Source organism: Scomber japonicus, chromosome 15, assembly GCF_027409825.1.
Source record: "Scomber japonicus isolate fScoJap1 chromosome 15, fScoJap1.pri, whole genome shotgun sequence".
NCBI lineage: Eukaryota > Metazoa > Chordata > Actinopteri > Scombriformes > Scombridae > Scomber > Scomber japonicus.
Window position 1 is genome coordinate 26,294,751 of NC_070592.1, and position 18,230 is coordinate 26,312,980.

At 39.3% G+C, this 18,230-nt stretch overlaps 1 protein-coding gene across 1 annotated transcript in view; it reads right to left on the minus strand.

Moving 5' to 3' along the window:
• The window catches only part of ptprua (protein tyrosine phosphatase receptor type Ua), a 209,479-nt gene that overhangs the window by 55,094 nt on the left and 136,155 nt on the right, over positions 1 to 18,230 (minus strand). The window contains exons 9-12 of the mRNA XM_053334996.1: positions 12,983 to 13,092; positions 8,621 to 8,822; positions 6,547 to 6,649; positions 4,123 to 4,402 (exon numbers count right to left, since the gene is read on the minus strand). Of these exons, the coding sequence (XP_053190971.1) occupies positions 4,123 to 4,402; positions 6,547 to 6,649; positions 8,621 to 8,822; positions 12,983 to 13,092 (695 nt within the window). The remainder of the gene's footprint in view (positions 1 to 4,122; positions 4,403 to 6,546; positions 6,650 to 8,620; positions 8,823 to 12,982; positions 13,093 to 18,230) is intronic.

The following is an 18,230-nucleotide window of genomic DNA, read 5'->3' on the forward strand; positions in this document are numbered from 1 at the left end:
CTCTTACAGTGACAGATAAGTCATATTTATTCCCACCCAGGGGTTATTAAAGCAGCGCAAGCTAGTGTGTCATGTGTCATCCTGTCCTCTGTCAAGGTGGGCTTTTTGGCCTTTTGTAACAGACACACCGATGCTTGTCAGAGTAGCAATTTAATGCAACTAAGCCTCCAGTCTTGTTGAGAATAGAGATCTACAGCACAGATTGAGGAATCAGCATCTTTAGGTCTCCAGTATTGAATCTGCTTATCAAATCGGAATCCTTTTCTAATCCTTTACAGAATTCATTTAGGTGCAGGTTTGATTTTTTTTTGTGACATTTACAAGTAAACAAAGTTATAAATAGCTGAAACATAAAGATTGAATTGAGATGGGTAATCACATTTTGTTGTTGGAGACGGCAAACGTTATAGATTTGAGCGGCAGCCTAATTAATGCTCACAAGCTTTTAATCTCCAACCTGAAAATAAGATGAGCGGCTCGAGATATGAAACATTGATTAAATGTATCAAACAGCTTGCTTTGCACACCTTATTATTCAAATACCAGAGGTTCTGATCTCAATGTATTGAGCTGCTTTGCTTAGAATATCAGTGTTACACAATGTACATTAAAGTTTAAAGCAGGATTAATTGATTGATTCTTTTTCTGGCTACTTGGGTGCAGTGAAAACACATTCATTGATTCAGTATTGCCACATTAAAATGACTTATAGTGAACATGTTTATAACTTTAACACAAGCTTTTACATTACACATGGCCATTTGATCCATTGTTAATAATAACAATATTGATATTTCAGCTTTAACAAGGAGAATTTGATTACTAAACCTGAGGTCATGTGATTAGTTAGATGGTTTCACTATAACATTTTTTTTTAAATTGAATGCACATAATTAACATGAATTAGCTAATGCTGATCTGCTACCACTGACATGTGTCATTTAAAACAGGGGAAGTGGTGATCAGTACTGTCTGGCTTAAAAGGAAGAGCCTACAACCTGATCTATTTGTACATTACTCTTGGCTACAGGACAGATTCAATTTTAAAAAAGTGATAATATTTTTGTTGGCTAAGCTTATATTATTATCTGGGTATCTGGAGCTGGATTAAAAATGGATCAGCACAACAGAACTCAACCTTAATCCACATGCCAGTAAATCCAGTGAGTGAAAAAGTCATGATACACACAGCAGTGGGTTGAAAGGAAAAATGTCAGAATGAATCATTTTTTTAATTTTTTAGTGTAATAAATCACAGTGATCTAAATATACCTCAAGAAAAGTGACTCCTACAAACAGGAGAAAAAGAAAAACATACTTAGACTAAAGTGTGTGTTCTTGCTTGTGAAACTGGCAGCACCAATCATGGATGTTTCAAGCCCCACTGAAGGCATAACTGCCAAAGCAATTACTGTTTTCAATGCAATTCAATGCAGTGCTGGAAGCGGGCCGACACTCACCGGTACTCAGCACCGCCACTTCTACATTTGACTCTTTGTTGTTTTGTGACTTTTTCTTGCACACCGACACTTCTCACAAGCTGCCGGTGCTTGATTGATGCAAAAAATAAAAAAGTCAGATTCAGATCACGTCTGTGTCTTCTGCAGAGCGGAGACGAGCCTCCACCGCTGCCAAGCAGTTTTTGTCTTATACGGGAAAACAGTACCAGCACCGACTGTGGCCTGTTTGTATTATCATTGATTCCACACCCTTTGTACCCCCTTAATCGGGCCCCATCACTCTCAACAGTAGGGTAAGCTATGAACGTCTGTCCCTGAATGACCCTGAGTGAGTTAGTGGGTAAGTGAGTGATGAAGTTGCACCATTGGTCGGCCCAATACTGTGTGATTCTAAAATCTAGCTCAGCATTAAAGTGGACAAAAAGTACAAATCTAGTATGAAAGGAGTAAGAGAGAATTACAAAATATTTGTTTCATCCTTTCAACAGAACCTCAATGATGATGCAACAAATAATCAAGCTAACGTTACTACTAGCCCTACTAGCCTGACAGTGGCTAACGGCAAGGCTAGCATCATCATCATCTAGGCAGCCAGTCTTAAAAAGATAATAACAATAATAATAATGCTTTTTAATTACAGGTGCCTTTCAGAAACACTCCAGGACACCTTACAAGACACACAAAAACAACAACAGTACTTTAAATATAATCAAATCAGCAAACATTGAGGTGGAAATGGTGTCTAACATACCTACTGGGATGTTAACATCACTGATTCACTCATTTTGTTCTCTCACAAAGCTTTTATCCAACAGGCTTGGCGTTGCCTTCAGTGGAGCAGCTCCCACCATGTTCAGTGAGATCTGGTGCACAGTGAGATGTGGTTGAACATGGCTGGAGCTGCTCCACTGAAGGCACAGCCAAAACTACACACAGATGTCTGGATTCATTCTGGATATAAAATCCAAGGGAAAAGCCAGATCAAATCTTGGATTTTATGAATTGATATCAGAAAATTTCAATTTAGATTGATTTGAAATGGAAAAACGATGTTCTAATCCAAGCCTTGTTTGGAGACTGCTGCCTAGTGTCTGTGTATATTGCTGTAGACCACTGTGTCTCTTTTATGTGTGTGTTATTCCTATGTGAGAAAGACATGGTACTGAGACAGTGCACCTGATCTGTCGCTGTCTATCTGCAGTGGTGCTCAACTGTTCATCAATCACTGTACTTAGAGCACCACACGCTGTCCATGGTGCTGAAACATTTGAATACAACTGGCAATCTGTTTCCTTTTTTTGTTCTTCAGAATAAGCTTGTGTGACAAAGTTTTCTTAGAGGTAGGCTTGCTCGGCTCATTAAGTGAAAATGTGTAATTAAGGATAGAACAGGATATATGAGCTGTCTCACAATTGTAAATTAAAAAAAAAACATTTGTATTGTCTTTTTCTTGCCAAAAAATTGCCTTTAGGACGCCATACTTTATGACAGGGGGCCCATCGAGAACGCTCGAATTCTAAGAGTCTAGCTCCGCCCCTTCTGAGTGTCTTTTATTCGGTAATTATCACTATAATAAGTCTTTATCTCCTTTCTCCCTAAGCAGCCCATAGTTTAGAATATAGATTGGAGATTAAAAAAATGTTTGTAGGACAAAAACCAGAAAATCACCATCATGAATAATAATATTCAGTTTGTTGTGTTGGCTCATTTCATAGTTTGCAGTGCTGTGATGGCAGCAGAGCTTTTAATTTGGTCTCAGGTGAGAATCATCACAAATGATGGTCTTTGATGGGAAAAGCTCACTGCAGATACAGATCAAAGGGGATAGATTTAAGTATGTTGGACCTGACCCGGACCTGAGGCTGACTGTAGTTTTTACGGTTCTACAGCCCCCCGCCCCCCCCACCAGCACCCAGAGGAAACCGGCTGCATCCTCTGAGAAGTCAGATACTGATATCTTGATGATAAGCTGCAGGCGAGCACGCGTACAGTAAGCTCCATATGGGCCTAATGATTTAAACAGCATTTACTCTCACTGCCTCTGTGCACACTGGCCAGCACATCCCTTATTCATGCTTCAGTCACTTTTCCAATTGCTCAAGGAGTTCTTTTTCAGATCTCTTTACGCCTCAGAGGCGGTGTTTGATTTTCCACCCAAAGATGAAAAGATTCTTGAAGTTTTTAAAAACGTTTTTAAAGTGCAAATATGAAACAAATATGAAATGATATCTGGATGCTTGCAGAGAATGTGGTTGTATCCTGCAAGTAATTATCTTCTAAAAGCCATTAAGACTCATTCAGATGATTCAGATCTCATGTGTGGTGTTTTTTGGGGGGGGGGGTTTAGAGAGAAAAACGTTTCCTTTTTTGTTTCATTGAGAAACTGCATCATTAACAAGTCCAAGATTTACACCAATGGGAAGCAACTGACACAAAGCCATCTTAAAAAATGCAAAACATACATCACTCATTTTGGTAATAAGTAAGTCCTTGTTTATACAGAGGATTTCTTCCCCTCTTGAAGTGCCTTCAGCATACTGCCTCTTGCCTCCCGACTTGCTCGACACAAATCTAAATTGACTGTCAAGGTTGCTGAAACATAAAAGCGGCGTGTCTGAGCTCCGGATATAAAAGCCTCGTCAGGCATCTTAATAGCTCTTACCCCTTTGAAGTTGCTGGTGGCCTGGAAGTAGATGAGGTAGTTCTTGGTGGGATCCAGAGGGCTGTTCCAGTAGCCGTTGTAGGTATGGTTGTCGCCCACAGTGAAGGGCGTGGCCTCTGGCAGGCTGCTGGGGGCAAGCTCAGCTGTGTAGTAATGCGGGACCCCTTTGGCCTGGGCCTCGTTGTAGGAGTTTGGTGTGGGGAAGCAGTCGACTGAGCCCAGTTCTCTTCGCCTAACCTGGCGGGACCCGTCCTCTTCCACCACCACCACCTGGTAGGCACTAGAGGGGGACAGTATGGGGTTCACTACTCCAAAGCAGTACAATGTACCACTTAATCAAGACTTATTACTGTTACTATTTACTATACTGTCACATCAATAAGTGGGTCAGCACCAGATTCGTTAAAATGTACATTTAGTATTTTTGTTGGTTTTATGTCATTTGCACCATTTCTTACCAAAAGTAAAGCTCCTGAAAATGTCAAATGGTGTTTTTAAGTGGACTTATACAAATAATGACTTAATTTAAAAGAAAATGTAAATGTTTCCTGATCTCCATGATTCTCCAGATGAAATGTAATATTTAGAACAATTGTATTCCATTAGCTTTATTTAATATAAAAGTTATAATGTAAGATCATGCCAAACTAGTTGATATGGTGTTTTATTGACTATTTAGTGTTTTTAAGCAAGTTGAATTATTTGGTACAAAGTTTTTATGGTTACACCACTTAGACATTTTTACCATAATCCTCTACTATATTCTCTCAAAATGGATTAAAAGCAGAAATTTGATGCTGGGTCCACAAAAAAACTTACTAGCTTTTCTTTGCTGTAAACTGCTTCATCAAAATGCTCAGTTGTCATCACATAACTTAATTATTGAGCCATCTCCATGACAACTGAGCAAATTGCATTCACGAATGATGACACTGCTGAAGTTATATCAAACTACTAAATCCAAGGTTAAGAATGAACTTTCAAACTCTTCTGTACGAGTGTCTTGTTGCTTTATTTCACCCGCTGACGCAATAAAAAGACAAACCCTGCTTCAGTAAAACATGCTTTGTAAGTTTTTGTCATCATTTCTCACAGTTATATCTTTGTACTTTCTTATCTGGAAAGAAAAATAACGTGAGCAGTCAGAAGATCAGATGAACTGACGGTTTAGCCGGGTCGTCTAAAACACTTTATTTAACAGTTAAAGTTGTTTACCAGTGGTTTTAAGCTACAGTTTTGGTAATAAGTTTACCTTCATTTTCTGTCTGAATAAAGTTTACAGATTTGTTTCCAGCTTGTCTGCTTGTCTTACCCTCATGAGTCTGTTTTGCGATGTCACTGTATTCCCAGATCTCAGCAATTAGCGTGAGCACAATGTTGTATGAAATCATAGTTCTATGAAATCCCTTTATAAAGTGATGTTAATTAGCCACCCCCCCCCCCCCCCACCCCCAACCCAACCCCCACCCCCCAATGCAAACACAGAGCTGTATTTGAAGTTTTATGGAAGCATCAACAGCAGTTTTAAACATGAAACTGAAGAAAATGAAGAAGCCACATCATCTTCAGCCTGGCACCTTTAATTGGTGTAAAATTGCAATTTCTCAAAGTATTGTCAAATTTAAGGTAGTTTTTGTGCAGAATAAAAAGCAAATATCATATATTTGTTTTGGTTGAGGTTTTATAGTGTATGCTATAAAAAATATATTCTATCAGGATGCAATGTCAATATATTGTGGCAGCAAACATTATAAATTGAAAACTCCTCAACAAAATGTCATATTGTGCTGTTTGTGTAACTTGCTGCTTCTTGTCAGGACTCTCCGGAGACTTCAGTATTCACGACCGCATTCAAGTAGTAGTTTTGTTTTGCCACACACAACAAATTTATATCTGTATTGTTACATTTGACCCAGAGGAAATTCACTCTTCCTCTAAGGATTGCATTCTCTTCCTCAGTTTCCTGTTTTTACTCATTGAAATTGGCAGTGTGGCGCTTGTTACGGTGCCACAGCTGTCTACCAGTCACAATATGATTGGCTGACATGTGGCGAGTCAGGTTTCAGGATGGAGAGAGAGATAATGGTCACCTTGTTGTTGAAATACTGGCTCTGTGATAGCAGTCAGCTGTTGAATTTAATCCTGATGTGACACTTTTCGAACATTAACAATACCACCTTAAATTTATGACATTTCTTTCCTATACAGCACCACTTCAGCTCAGATAAACAAAAGCATAAACAAAAAAAACTCTCTAATTCTTCACATATTGCTCTTAAAATGGAAAATCTGCGTTCCTCCATGCCAAAAAGCACTACTTCCTGTTGCTCTCGAGAGCTTTTTTTGACTGTGGCTATAAATATCACAGTGTGGCAGAGCTCTGAATGAATGCTGGCGTAGGAGTGAACCGTGTATTAGTTGTACCTGACAGGAGCCCCTCTCCCTAGCGCGGGGCGCAGCAGCACGGTGATGGTGCTCTCCGACTCACTCAGCGGAGAGGGGATGTCTTCATACTCGAACACGGGTGCTGCAAAGACAAAAAGGGGAAGGGTATAAATCAGTCATTTTTTTACATCTCGTAAGATAAATCAAATATATTTGCATAGTTGAAAGTTTATAAAGACATCAGCTTGGATATTTTTAGTACACCTCTTATGAGAAAGATACAGCGTTTTAGCTTTATTCATTATCTGCTTGTGTCCCCCGGTGGACTGTAGTGTGCAGATAGACCTCCCACACAGCCCCATTGACTGATGATGACTAGAAACAGCAGCCGACTACAGAGAAAACAAGAGGCCCCTTATAATATAATTAGGACAGATCTCAAAGCTCCAAAGCTCTGGGGACAATGAGGTTGAGTGTTCACATCGTTGTTTACTATAGGGAGTGAATTAACTCGAGTATGCAGCAAAGCAAATGGCTATCCTGGAAAAACAGATAAGCTGAAACAAAAAAAAGCTTTGAGGATGGAAGCAGAAATGTTACAGGGAATTAATGACTTGTAAAAAAATAAAATAAATCAGCTTGTGTAACCTGTCGGCGGCGGCGGCGGCGACCTAGGCAAACACATCGGAGCAGCATAGGTCTGCATTATACATGGCTGGGGAGTGTTTCAGCCGCCGCATGTTAGATGGTTAAATCAAGCATGAATTTAGAAAAGACTAATAGCGCCACATTACACATTCATGCTCGGCTACCAAATCGGTAGCAGGAGCTGGCTTCCCACTGGGCTTTTTTTCTGACAGCGCAGCCAGGAGAGAGAGCATGTGATACTGTAGGTTGAATTGTATACCCTGACAGCTGTGAGCCCACACAGGCCACCCTATAAAGCAGATGGAGCACGCACAGATAATAGGGAAGGTTGGCGAGCAGGCGGCGATACTTACAGTGCGGGGTCACGACAAACAAACGTTTCTAGAGGATTAACGTTTCTGGTTAAATTAGCTGCTTTTAAATCCAGCGAGATCCCCCCCCCATAAAAAATGTTATATGCATATTGATATTTTCAAATGTAAATTAATGTATTCTGTTAATATCAACCAAGTTTCATGGTCAAGTAGTTCTTCTACCACCGAGTGTGGCTACTACTTTTGTCTAGCTGTACTAACAGTCAGAGGTTTAGGTGCTTTGGTTAACCACACTACAGGGAAGAAGAAAGTGTTATAAATGGCAAAAATATAGAGAAGGTGTTTGCTGAGTTTGTTCACAAATGTGAAGCTTGCAGGTGCCTCGGAGGACTAAAAAAAACCATAACTCTTGGATTAAGAATCAGGTGCAATGCCAACTCTATAGTTTGGCAAACAAAGTATAGAAAGAGTGTGTGGTTTGGGTGGGGAAAAACAACTCAACAAACCAAAAATATAAGTATATATATAAAGAGAGAGATAAAGTGATGGAAAAGACAAATCAATACCAACAAGCTGCTTCTCTAATTTCTGCGTGCTTGGTCCACTCTGAATGGTAAACATCGATTTGGTTCACGTTGATGTTGAAACCTACCTAAAACCTTTCAAGCTGAATATTTGTAGTTCACTATAATTCAGGCGTGTTGTTATTCCATCAAACGAGAACAATGCATAGCTGAAAGGTGTGCAGCACAGAGAAAATGAAGATAATTTCTATCATTTGAAAGTATATGTGTAATTTAATCAAAAGGAGGGAATTACTAGGACTTCTTTGCTATCATCTACAAATGCTTTGAGGGGATTGCACGTTTTGTTGGGAAAAATAAGTCTTTTATTTTCTTTAAGCAATGTAGTATAATAGCCCCGGCCAGCACAGGTAAAGCTGCTCTTTAAAAGAAAGGAATTATTTAGATTTCTTTTTTATCATCTATAAATGGCTTGAGAGGAATTTGTTGGGAAAAATAAGGCTTTTCTTTCTTTAAGCAGTGTTGTTGAATTCAGCATATTATCATCTTCTCACTATATTGGATCATTAATAGAGTTTACCATTCAAGAGGTATTACCCCAGCCCCTTCATATCCCCCAAGTCTCACCGGATATGTTGGTGGTGATTTCGGTGAGAGCCGTCTGGCCGAACCCTTTGGCAGTTCGGGCACGGACTGATACCAGGTAGGTGGTTCCAGGATGTAAGCCGGAGAACATGTGGTAGGTCTCGTTCCTCAGCTTGGACACTGTACGGCGGGGGCCTGGTACATTAATTCCAGGGTCAGATGACTCAATACTCTGGTAGCTGATCTGGAAGTAGAGAAGAGATGCCACTGAATTAAAAACACAACTAAGAGTCTTCAGCTACTCTACAGCTCTGTGAGGCTGTATTTACGTACAAGAGAGACTGAGTTAAATGCTAATGTCAGTGTGCTAACAGGATCACAATGACAAAACAGCCTGATGCTAAGCAGGCATTATGTTCATGATGTTCACCATCTTTGTTTAACCCCTAACCCAAACCCCAACATGGTGCAAGGGGTTTGGTCTAAAACTAAAATGTTGGCAAACAAATTTTGACCTGAGGTTAATTAAAAAGTTAAAGACTGTGTAAAGTGAATTCAGACATTTTCTTCTAAACACATTAAATATGTCATAAATGTATTTCTAATAAAGGTGTAAAAAGCATTTCAACCATTTAGATTTGAATTGTGGAGCTAGGCTTCACAAACTGTGTTTCAAGATTTCTGTGTTCAGTAGAGGTATGAATACATTCAGCGCACCCTACTATTACTACAGTCTACAGTCTACTAAATACATTTTATATATTTGGCGATTTTTTAAATCATTCAAATTTGGCAGGGTGGTTAACAACACACTTTTCTGTGGTATGTCAAACTCAGAACAAATATTTATTCTTACTTTAGACAGACTTTAAGGAATCAACACATTTATTACAGTTCATTCTCAAGAAATATTTCAATTGAAACCACACATCTCAACCTTATGGTGGTACTTGAAGAAAGGTCAGGAGTCCACCAAAGTAAGTGGAAGCCTAAAGTGATGATGAAGGTAATGAGGTAGCCGAGTGGCATCAGTTCAGTGTTTATATATGTGGTTCTGGAAAGCATCAAATCAGGTCATTGTAAGTATTCCCCAACATGTACCAGTCTCAAGGTTGGAGTAAAGCTTACTCTATTAACCTGTGGAGTAGATACAATATCTGTGATATGCCTCACAGAGCCTGCAGCTTGTTATTCACAAATGAATTTAGATGGCAGAAAGGCTCTCTCTTGAGAAACGCCTCTCAATTAATCTTCGGACTACTTCGAAAAGATGTCACCTCACAGCACAGATCTAATAAATCTTATCCTGCAGTTAGCCACTGATAATCAGACTCAGGTACTATGTGTCATATCCTTGTTCTGCCACACCGTTGCCCTGATTTTACAGTTTTCTGGATTGGTTAATAAAGTAAAACCAGAGGAGAGAAAACAGCTACTGAAGATGACAAGTATGAATGAAGACCGGCATCATGTTGGTTTTTTTGCTTGCAGTTTGATGAATGTGATAAAGTCTGTAAATCATGATTCATACAAGCTCAGGAAATCAACCAGGCTGGTTGTAAAACGGTCCATTTTTCATTTTGGTGTCCTGTCTCTAGCCATTTTCACATTAACACTTTATATTCAATTTGGCATGGTTGTTGAGTTGGCAGTGACTATAATTCTTGAGTCAACTCAGAATCTCCACTCTAGTTACAATGGAAAGTCCAGCAGTTCTGAGAACATCTTGAATTTGCTGTGAGCTGCTGACAACAGATAAATGGAGGTATGGTCCATGATTGGCAACAGAATGACAGGTCAGTGCAAAGTGACATTTCTGGTATTGATGAACCCATAAATGGACAACAGGACACACACAACAATTGCTCTAGCCTGTTCTGTATTGTAACTCTTCCATTTCTATTATATATAAACCTTTCAATGATGTAACTCAGTCTTAGTCATATATCTTATATATATTATCTCCCCACAGGTTGCATGTGATATAACGTGAGGCCAACTCTTTTGTGTGATGTTGACAAAGTCTCTTTTTTGAATTGTGTATTAGAGCAGACACATTTGAGCCTATCACAGATACACTATAAAGGGGATATATCATACTGAAGCTCCAGAAACACAATCATGGTAAAAAAAAAAAAAAGTTTCTTTTTTTAGCTTAATATTTTAATTCAAATGAAATGGACATACAGTATGTGCCGATAGCTCGCCTGGTCAGTATTTAAACACAATGGAAGAGTCATTGGTTAAAAACAACACATATTTCTGTGTGACAAAGCCATTTAACAGCCACAGCAGTTATGATTATTGTCCACTGAGAGCAATTAATTATGACATGACAAAGTCTGCAGAGGGAGGTTGTGGTTGATGGATGGGCCAGCAAAATATCACACTTGAACATATGTTTCCAGTTTCCTATTTCCAACCCGACAGTCAAAATGTTGGCTACATCAGAAAGTTAATTCCTAACCATAACCACAAGTTGTAACTATTGTTACTTTGACGACAAAGGCCATAAGGCTGCTGATAGCCGCATCAAATCAGAAAATGCCTGTGTGTGTCGTTCTGGAGAGCATGGACCAGCAACATATTTTGTTGTTTAGTCTGAGGGACCATTACCACACAGCTGGACACATCATCTTCCAAATACAGTGATGATAACACTAAAAACGGAGTATTCTACACTGTTTTTTTCATAAGTTTTGTCTCAGCAGTTACTCAAAAAGCCCTTCACTGGGACACTGTTAAACTCATAATGTTATTCATACAGAGGGAATTGTTGCTCATAGTGGCCAATCGTATTTTCAAATGCTAGCATGAGGGCTTATTTTTCATGGACAGCTTACTGAACAAGAAAATAGTCAGCATTCACCCAGTATGACAATAATACACATGCAGCAACGACAAAAGGTCACTGCTGAGAATTTAAAAGGCAAACTACTGAGGCTTAATAGCTTTTCTCAAGGTTTTGGGTTCATTGGACTTGGTGAAAATGGAGTGAAGTTTCTAGTGGTTCAACAATGTTTCAACAACAATGGAAAAGACTTCTGGAGTCAGTCTTGTGTGTCGTTACTCTTGTCACAGAATAGGAAACTTCTGTTGCTGCACATTGGGATTGTGAAATAGCTTAAACAAAACATGTTGTGCTTCCAAATTATGTATAATTCATCAAGAATGTGTGAGGATCAACCAGCCGTCGTTCCATATGCGGTAACACACAAGTTTTATCCTTATTGTACGCAACTAGAGCTTCTCCCCCATAGCGATAGCGTTGTTGAACACACAAAAGCTGGTCTAATTGTATTGTCTGGTATATGGAGCAGTTTAGACTACTGCATGTTCCCTCTTTTGCACTTACATCCTTTATGTTTGCACTGGTGTTGTAAGTGATGTATTGTTACAGCTATTCCATCTGTACTGTAATTAATTCCACTACTCTAGCCATTAGGTAGTGAAAGAAACATGAATTTGGGGGGGGGGGAAAGGGTATCAGCTTCAAACTTCTAGTGCAGTTCTGGGTCTGTTTTATGTACCCTAAGCAGTAGTAGTTTGGAGTTTAGGGGCAATGGTACCTCATCTGTATGCAAAGCAAGATTACAGCCATGATATATGCCAAACGGCGAGTAGATGTTCAAATTTGAATCAGCCACTCAATGGAGTACCATTGTTTTTTTGGCAAGTGAGTGAAGCAAACTTACCAGCCACTTGCATATTTTACAAGTAGTCGGCCGGTGCCTGGTACAAACTTTGTGCCCTGGTTACAGCGACCACTCATTTCTATGCCTCGTTCATCACTCTCCAAGCCCGTGCTCGTGCATGAAAAGTAGTTTCTCCCCTCGTCAGGCAACCATGTATTGAGCCATAGTAGGTCTTCACATTTACTTACAGATAAAAGCTCTAAAGCCCATGCTACAAAGGTCTGCGGTTGATATGGGGCCATCAATAATTAATTAGAAACATTTAAAGTTGCCCCCTTGTGGAGCCATCTCTTAGGCAAATAAGTAATTAGAATGGTTGTCCCCCATGTAATTACAGCCTGAAGTCTGTGCCTCAGCTTCATTACCATATGAACATGTACAGTAAATCCCATGAACTGTGAAAAGTGGGTCCTCCCTGCTATAGCGGCTCAGGCTCATGTGTGCTACCAGTGTTTGGGCAGGAAACAGAAAAAAACAAGCCTGGGGGAAATTAAAGTGGGGGAGCAGTACATTCTTTAAAGTATGCAGAGGAGACTTTCCTTGATTTGAGTCATTATATTGAAGGGGGATGAACAAAATAGATATTGGCAAGGGGAAAATAACATCCCACACCTGCAGAGGATTAGTGTGTGATGCAAAGGCAGCTGTAATGTTGTGGGTTGGGTTTTTTTCTTTTTCTTTCCATTGCACGACTAACAAGGTACCCCACCTCATACTGCGTGATGAGACCATTGGGTTCCACTGGCTCCTCCCACTTGAGGAAGATCATGTCATCCAGAGGGGTGAAGGTCAGGGACTCTGGAGCGATGCCACCAGGAACTATAAAAGGAGAGAAAAACAACCTTTTCTGAAACAAACACTCCACTCAGGTCTCAAGTTAATGGACTCTTGCGCAGGCATGCCAGGGGGTAAAAACACCCTTGACAAAGCAAGAAGGCACAGAGAAGGATGGAGGAGGATGGAAAAAAAGGGGACAGAGAGATAGAGCAGAGGGGAGGGGATGAAAGGAAAGTGTGGACCAGCCCTCAGGATGAATTGAGATTCTGGCTTCTACCGTCTGATAACAGAGCACCGTGTCTTAGAGGATGACAGTCGATTTTTCTTCTTTAGCACCTTACTGACAGAAAAACAGCAAAGTAATCCAACCTGTGAACTGCCTGAGTACCACTCTGCATTTTTTGGCTTAATGAGATGCATCTTCTTAAAGGAGTATGCATAGTTTTTTGAATCCCTGGACAGTTTATTAAGTTGTGAGTTGTGATACAATCATCCATATGTGTGGATTGTTGCCTCTGGTGCATCTGGGAACTCTCAGTGATGGAGGGTGCCTGGCAGTAACATGTCATGAAGTAAGAATTAAAAGATTTCTAAAGCTGAGAGCATCATTTTAAATTATATGTAGCTACATCTGAGACTATTGTGAAGGGAAATGAAAAAATCTCTGAAGTACCATTGACTATCTCTATGATAAGTGACTGAAGTTGGGATGAATGATGAGAGACATCTGTTCACCTTTTCTGGTGATTCCAAAATAAACCTGGCTACATCTATTTTAAGTGAATCATTTTTCCATTATATAATAAAGGAACATTCAGGAGGATACAGAATGAAAATGAAAGCTCAAGCTGCATAACAACCTGAATTTAGGCTAAAGTGAGAAAGCGTGATTTCAGAATTTCTAATAAAGGTGTTATATGTTTTTCTCACACATAGTTTAAATCCAATACTTGTGTCAGTTATGATATCATCAGCTGTAAAGTAAGGTTTAGTGGGGCGAAAACACTAAGAGACAATTTATTTATATCCAGATAATTGTATCGAATTTATTTTGAGGTAAAAACAGAAAGCCAGTCCACCTGAGAAGCACAAAATAATCCCCCCTAGTCTGCAGGGAAATAAAGCACTATGCTAAGTATGGTAGGCATGGTGGCATTAAGCTGTTAAGAGGCCCCTAGGCACATCATTTGCTATCCTGCCCCAGTTGACACCGCTCTACCCCTGAGTTCCTATAAGTACAGTGCACACAGCAGACACACAGTAGATGCCTGTTTCATTATTGGCCTAAAGACTAAACAAGTTGGAATGATGCTATCGGGCTTTGGGTGAGTCCAGTAGTTTGTGGTAATTCTAGTGACCCAAACTTGTTAAGAGATATTTCCCCTGTGAACTCAACAGAATCTAATATGATGGAGGTCTCAGTGGCATGGCCCTTAAATGTTTTAAGTCTTACCTTCCAGACAGGACTTTTCAATGTTTCTATTCCTGAGCCTAGGTCTTCCATCTCTAGGCTGCAGAGGAGAAACCTTAGCACCTTCTAGGCCTTCATATTTAATCTTTTTCTTTTAACCCTCGTGTCGTCCTCCCTCCTTACTCCTTTCTTTCTTTCCTTCTTTCCTTCCTTCCTTCCGTCCTCCTTTCCTTCTCTCCTAAATTCCTTCCTTCCTCCCTCCTAACTCCTTTCCTTCCCTTCTTCCTCCCCTCCTTACTTCCTTCTGTCCTTCCTTGACCTGAGGACAACAGGAGGGTTAAGAAATATTCTCATGTAGTTCTAATTTCAGAGCTGCAGAAAAAGGGTTACTGTCCTTACACCATGGCATTTTTGTTAGCATCATGCTAAGCAATGATTAGTGTCCTGTCAGCCAGAGCATCTGGAAACATATTTGCTCATACTAGAACATTTATTAAAGCTCTAAGCAGCAGACCAAATAGGTTTGGAGACATTTTCTATTTAATTTGTACATGAATAATAATACCAGCATGCATAGCTGTTTGTAGCTTTGTTTGAGAGCGAGAACTGCACAACACAATTTCCCCCTTGCTGATTTTGACTGATTTTCATGATTGCTCAGATTAAAAAATGCATTATCTGATCAGATTTTGTACCAACAGTACCCTTATGATGCTGCTATGTAGCCTTTCTGAGGCTATTGCATGGTTAAATCAATGAGCCCCTTCAGTCACTTCATCCTGGCACTGGGCCTGAGAGAAAAAAAGGCCATTTTGATATCCAGTGACAAGAATAATATATTCTGAGTGACCAGTTTCATATTTCCAGTTATCTCTGCATGATGTTCATTTTGTAGACTAAATGATCTTTGATTGTGAATTATTTACATTAAGTATAGAGAAAATGCCCGAGATGAAAATTATTATTATGCCTTGTAGCAGCCAATAATAATAACGGCTAATAACATAATTATTATATTATTGGCAAAAAGTTATTCTGTTATTGGTTCAGAAATGTTATTACATTGTTGGCTTATTACATTCAAAAAATAGGCAAAATGATTACGTTATCGGCCGTTAGGTTATGTTCATCATTTAAATGACTCCTTTGGGACATCACACGACACCAGTTGGTCATTTCTATGCAGACAATACTCAGATTTACCTCGAGAACATTCATAAATAGGTGGCCCAAAATTTTCATCAATGCAATTCAAAAAAGACTGATATACTTCTATTGTACACTCAAATTACGAACACACTAGGTTCATACTCTGCAAGGTAGAAACCATGGTGTTTTAATTGACAGCAACTTCACTCTGAAGAACCATATCAGATCCGTCATACAGCCATGCTTTTTTCAACTTAATCTCTTAAATTACACCATTTCTGTCTACCAGGAGCTTTGAAACTGTCATCCATGCTTTTATTTCACCGTGGCTTGATTATTGCAACTCCCTTTTCTCCTTCTGAGGGTAAATCTCTCCTCTCTTCATTTAATCCAAAATGCAGCCTCCAGGATTTTAAAAGGTACCAGAAAATGAGAGCGAGCATGTTACACTTATCCTTTCTTCTGTGCATGCACTGTCTAGTACGTTTTAGAAAGTGCCAGAATGGTTTGGCTCCTAAGCTATATTTTTGACCTTTTAACCTTTAATATGGCTTCTCAGGCCCTGAGGTCCTCGATTGGTTCTCTTCTAGTGGTTCCTAAACCCTGACTGAAAAAATAAAAGGTGACAGAGCGTTTGCCAACAGGGCCCCCAGACTTTGGAAGATCCTTCCAGAGGAGATTAGGGGGGCTATGTGTAGTTCTTCATTTAAGTCCTTCTTAAAACACACTTTTATACTCTAGCCTTTCTGTGATCCTTCTATCTTACCTTTCCCACGTCATTTGTTTTATTGTTTTAATTGTTTTGTATGTTTTATTACTGTGTTTTATTGCTTCATTTTATTTAGTGTTGTTTTTCTTTTATTACTGATGGTGCTATTATTCTTTTTGTTTTTATAATTAACGCTTTCATGATTGCTGGTGCTTGTTGTTTTTACCCTGTGAAGCCATTTGTAATCCATGTCTTGGAGAGGTGCTATACAAATAAAGTTTAGAATGATTATGATTATTAGGTCATGAAAAATGATTTTCTCAGTTAGTTTTTTGTGTTTTTCTCATTGGTTTGAAGTGGTTTGCAAAAAGGTGATGTCACATACTTTCATGCACTAGTTGGATGACAGTTTAGTGTTTTTCTGCTTAGACTGTATGGCTTTAAATCTAACTCAATGCTTTACTAACAAATGAGCAAATAATCAAATTACCAAAAAGTCAGCTATACCTCCCTGGGTGTTTGGAATCCCAAAACAGCTGCCTCTGCTGCATGGTTGGTAATCTGGCCTTGATATTGGGTCAAAGTTGAACCAGGACCAGAAGCCTTTCTGTAAAATTTGATTTGTATTTACAACAGATATTTTGGTTAAAATCATTACTGTTCTTGAAAAAACCTGACTAAACTATAGGTTTGTTTACAGCCTGTATGATCTCTGGCAGCTGGTGTTTCTTGCCTTTTCTGATTTATTTTCTGTGATGTTGCTAAGTTCCTAGATCTCAGCAACTAACTTGGAGAGTTAAACAGCATTATTACAGATAGAATTGATTGGCAGAACTACAAAAATGCAAACCAAATTGGAATAAACCAACCTTTGTACTATTTCTCCGGTTGGCTGTTCTATTGTATTTCTTTAATCTTTTTTTCTGTTTTGTGTTGTAATGTAGTTCATGCTACAGTTCCTTTAATTCTCTCAAGCCCTTCAGGGGACTGCTCTGAAATTAGCTTCATGCTACTGTACATAAAGAAGATTAAAACTGAAGAACTTGTGACTTTTTATGTCTAAAAGGGGGATTCTGTTTGTGTATTAGCTGTGACAGAAAATGGAATTACTGAATGCTACCATCCTGCCATATCAAACTTCTTTTGGTTGTCTCTCTGACTCAGAAGCTGAAGCTGAGGTAGGCAAAGCACACTAGAAGAAAATCCTGCTGTATCCATGAATCCTGACAGCCAAATCTGCTTCCTCCAAGCAGCAGAGACAGGGCGTAAGTAAAGCGCTACAACACTGTTTGATTGTTGAGCCCAATAGGAAACAGGCAAGAGGAACTGTCACCGGCTGCAGCTCAATTACTGTAGTTGTGAGGGTGATGGCAGCTCTCCTTGTGACAGAGGGGATTGGGGACTGTCAGACTGTCAGACTGGCATTCAGTAGCTCAAAAGCAAAACTTTCTATTTGTGCTGACATTCAAAATATCAAGTAAAGTCAGAGAAAAACAATAATGGCTTGTTTTTTTTAACATGTTATAATTTTACTTTCACTTTCACTTTCTAATCAGTCATATCTAATGAATAAAAGTAACACAGTACCAATCAAAAGTCTGGACCCAGCACGGTAAAGCGTGCCCAAACTTTTAACTGGTACTGTATATATGCCTGTATATTTATGGCTACATCCATTTATGTAAATTCATTTCCCACTGCCTGCAAGACAGCGATGTGTGGGTGTAGATAATTAACAACACTGTCTGCTTTTCCATATCTCCTCCTCCAGCTTGATATTTTCTGTACAACCAAATGTAAAACCGCATCGTATTTTCAGAAGATACTACAATAAGCTTTGAGAGTCCAATAAAATAAATGCCACCAACTTCACATCACAGTTGTCATTTCCTTTCCTTTTCTCCCCAGGGT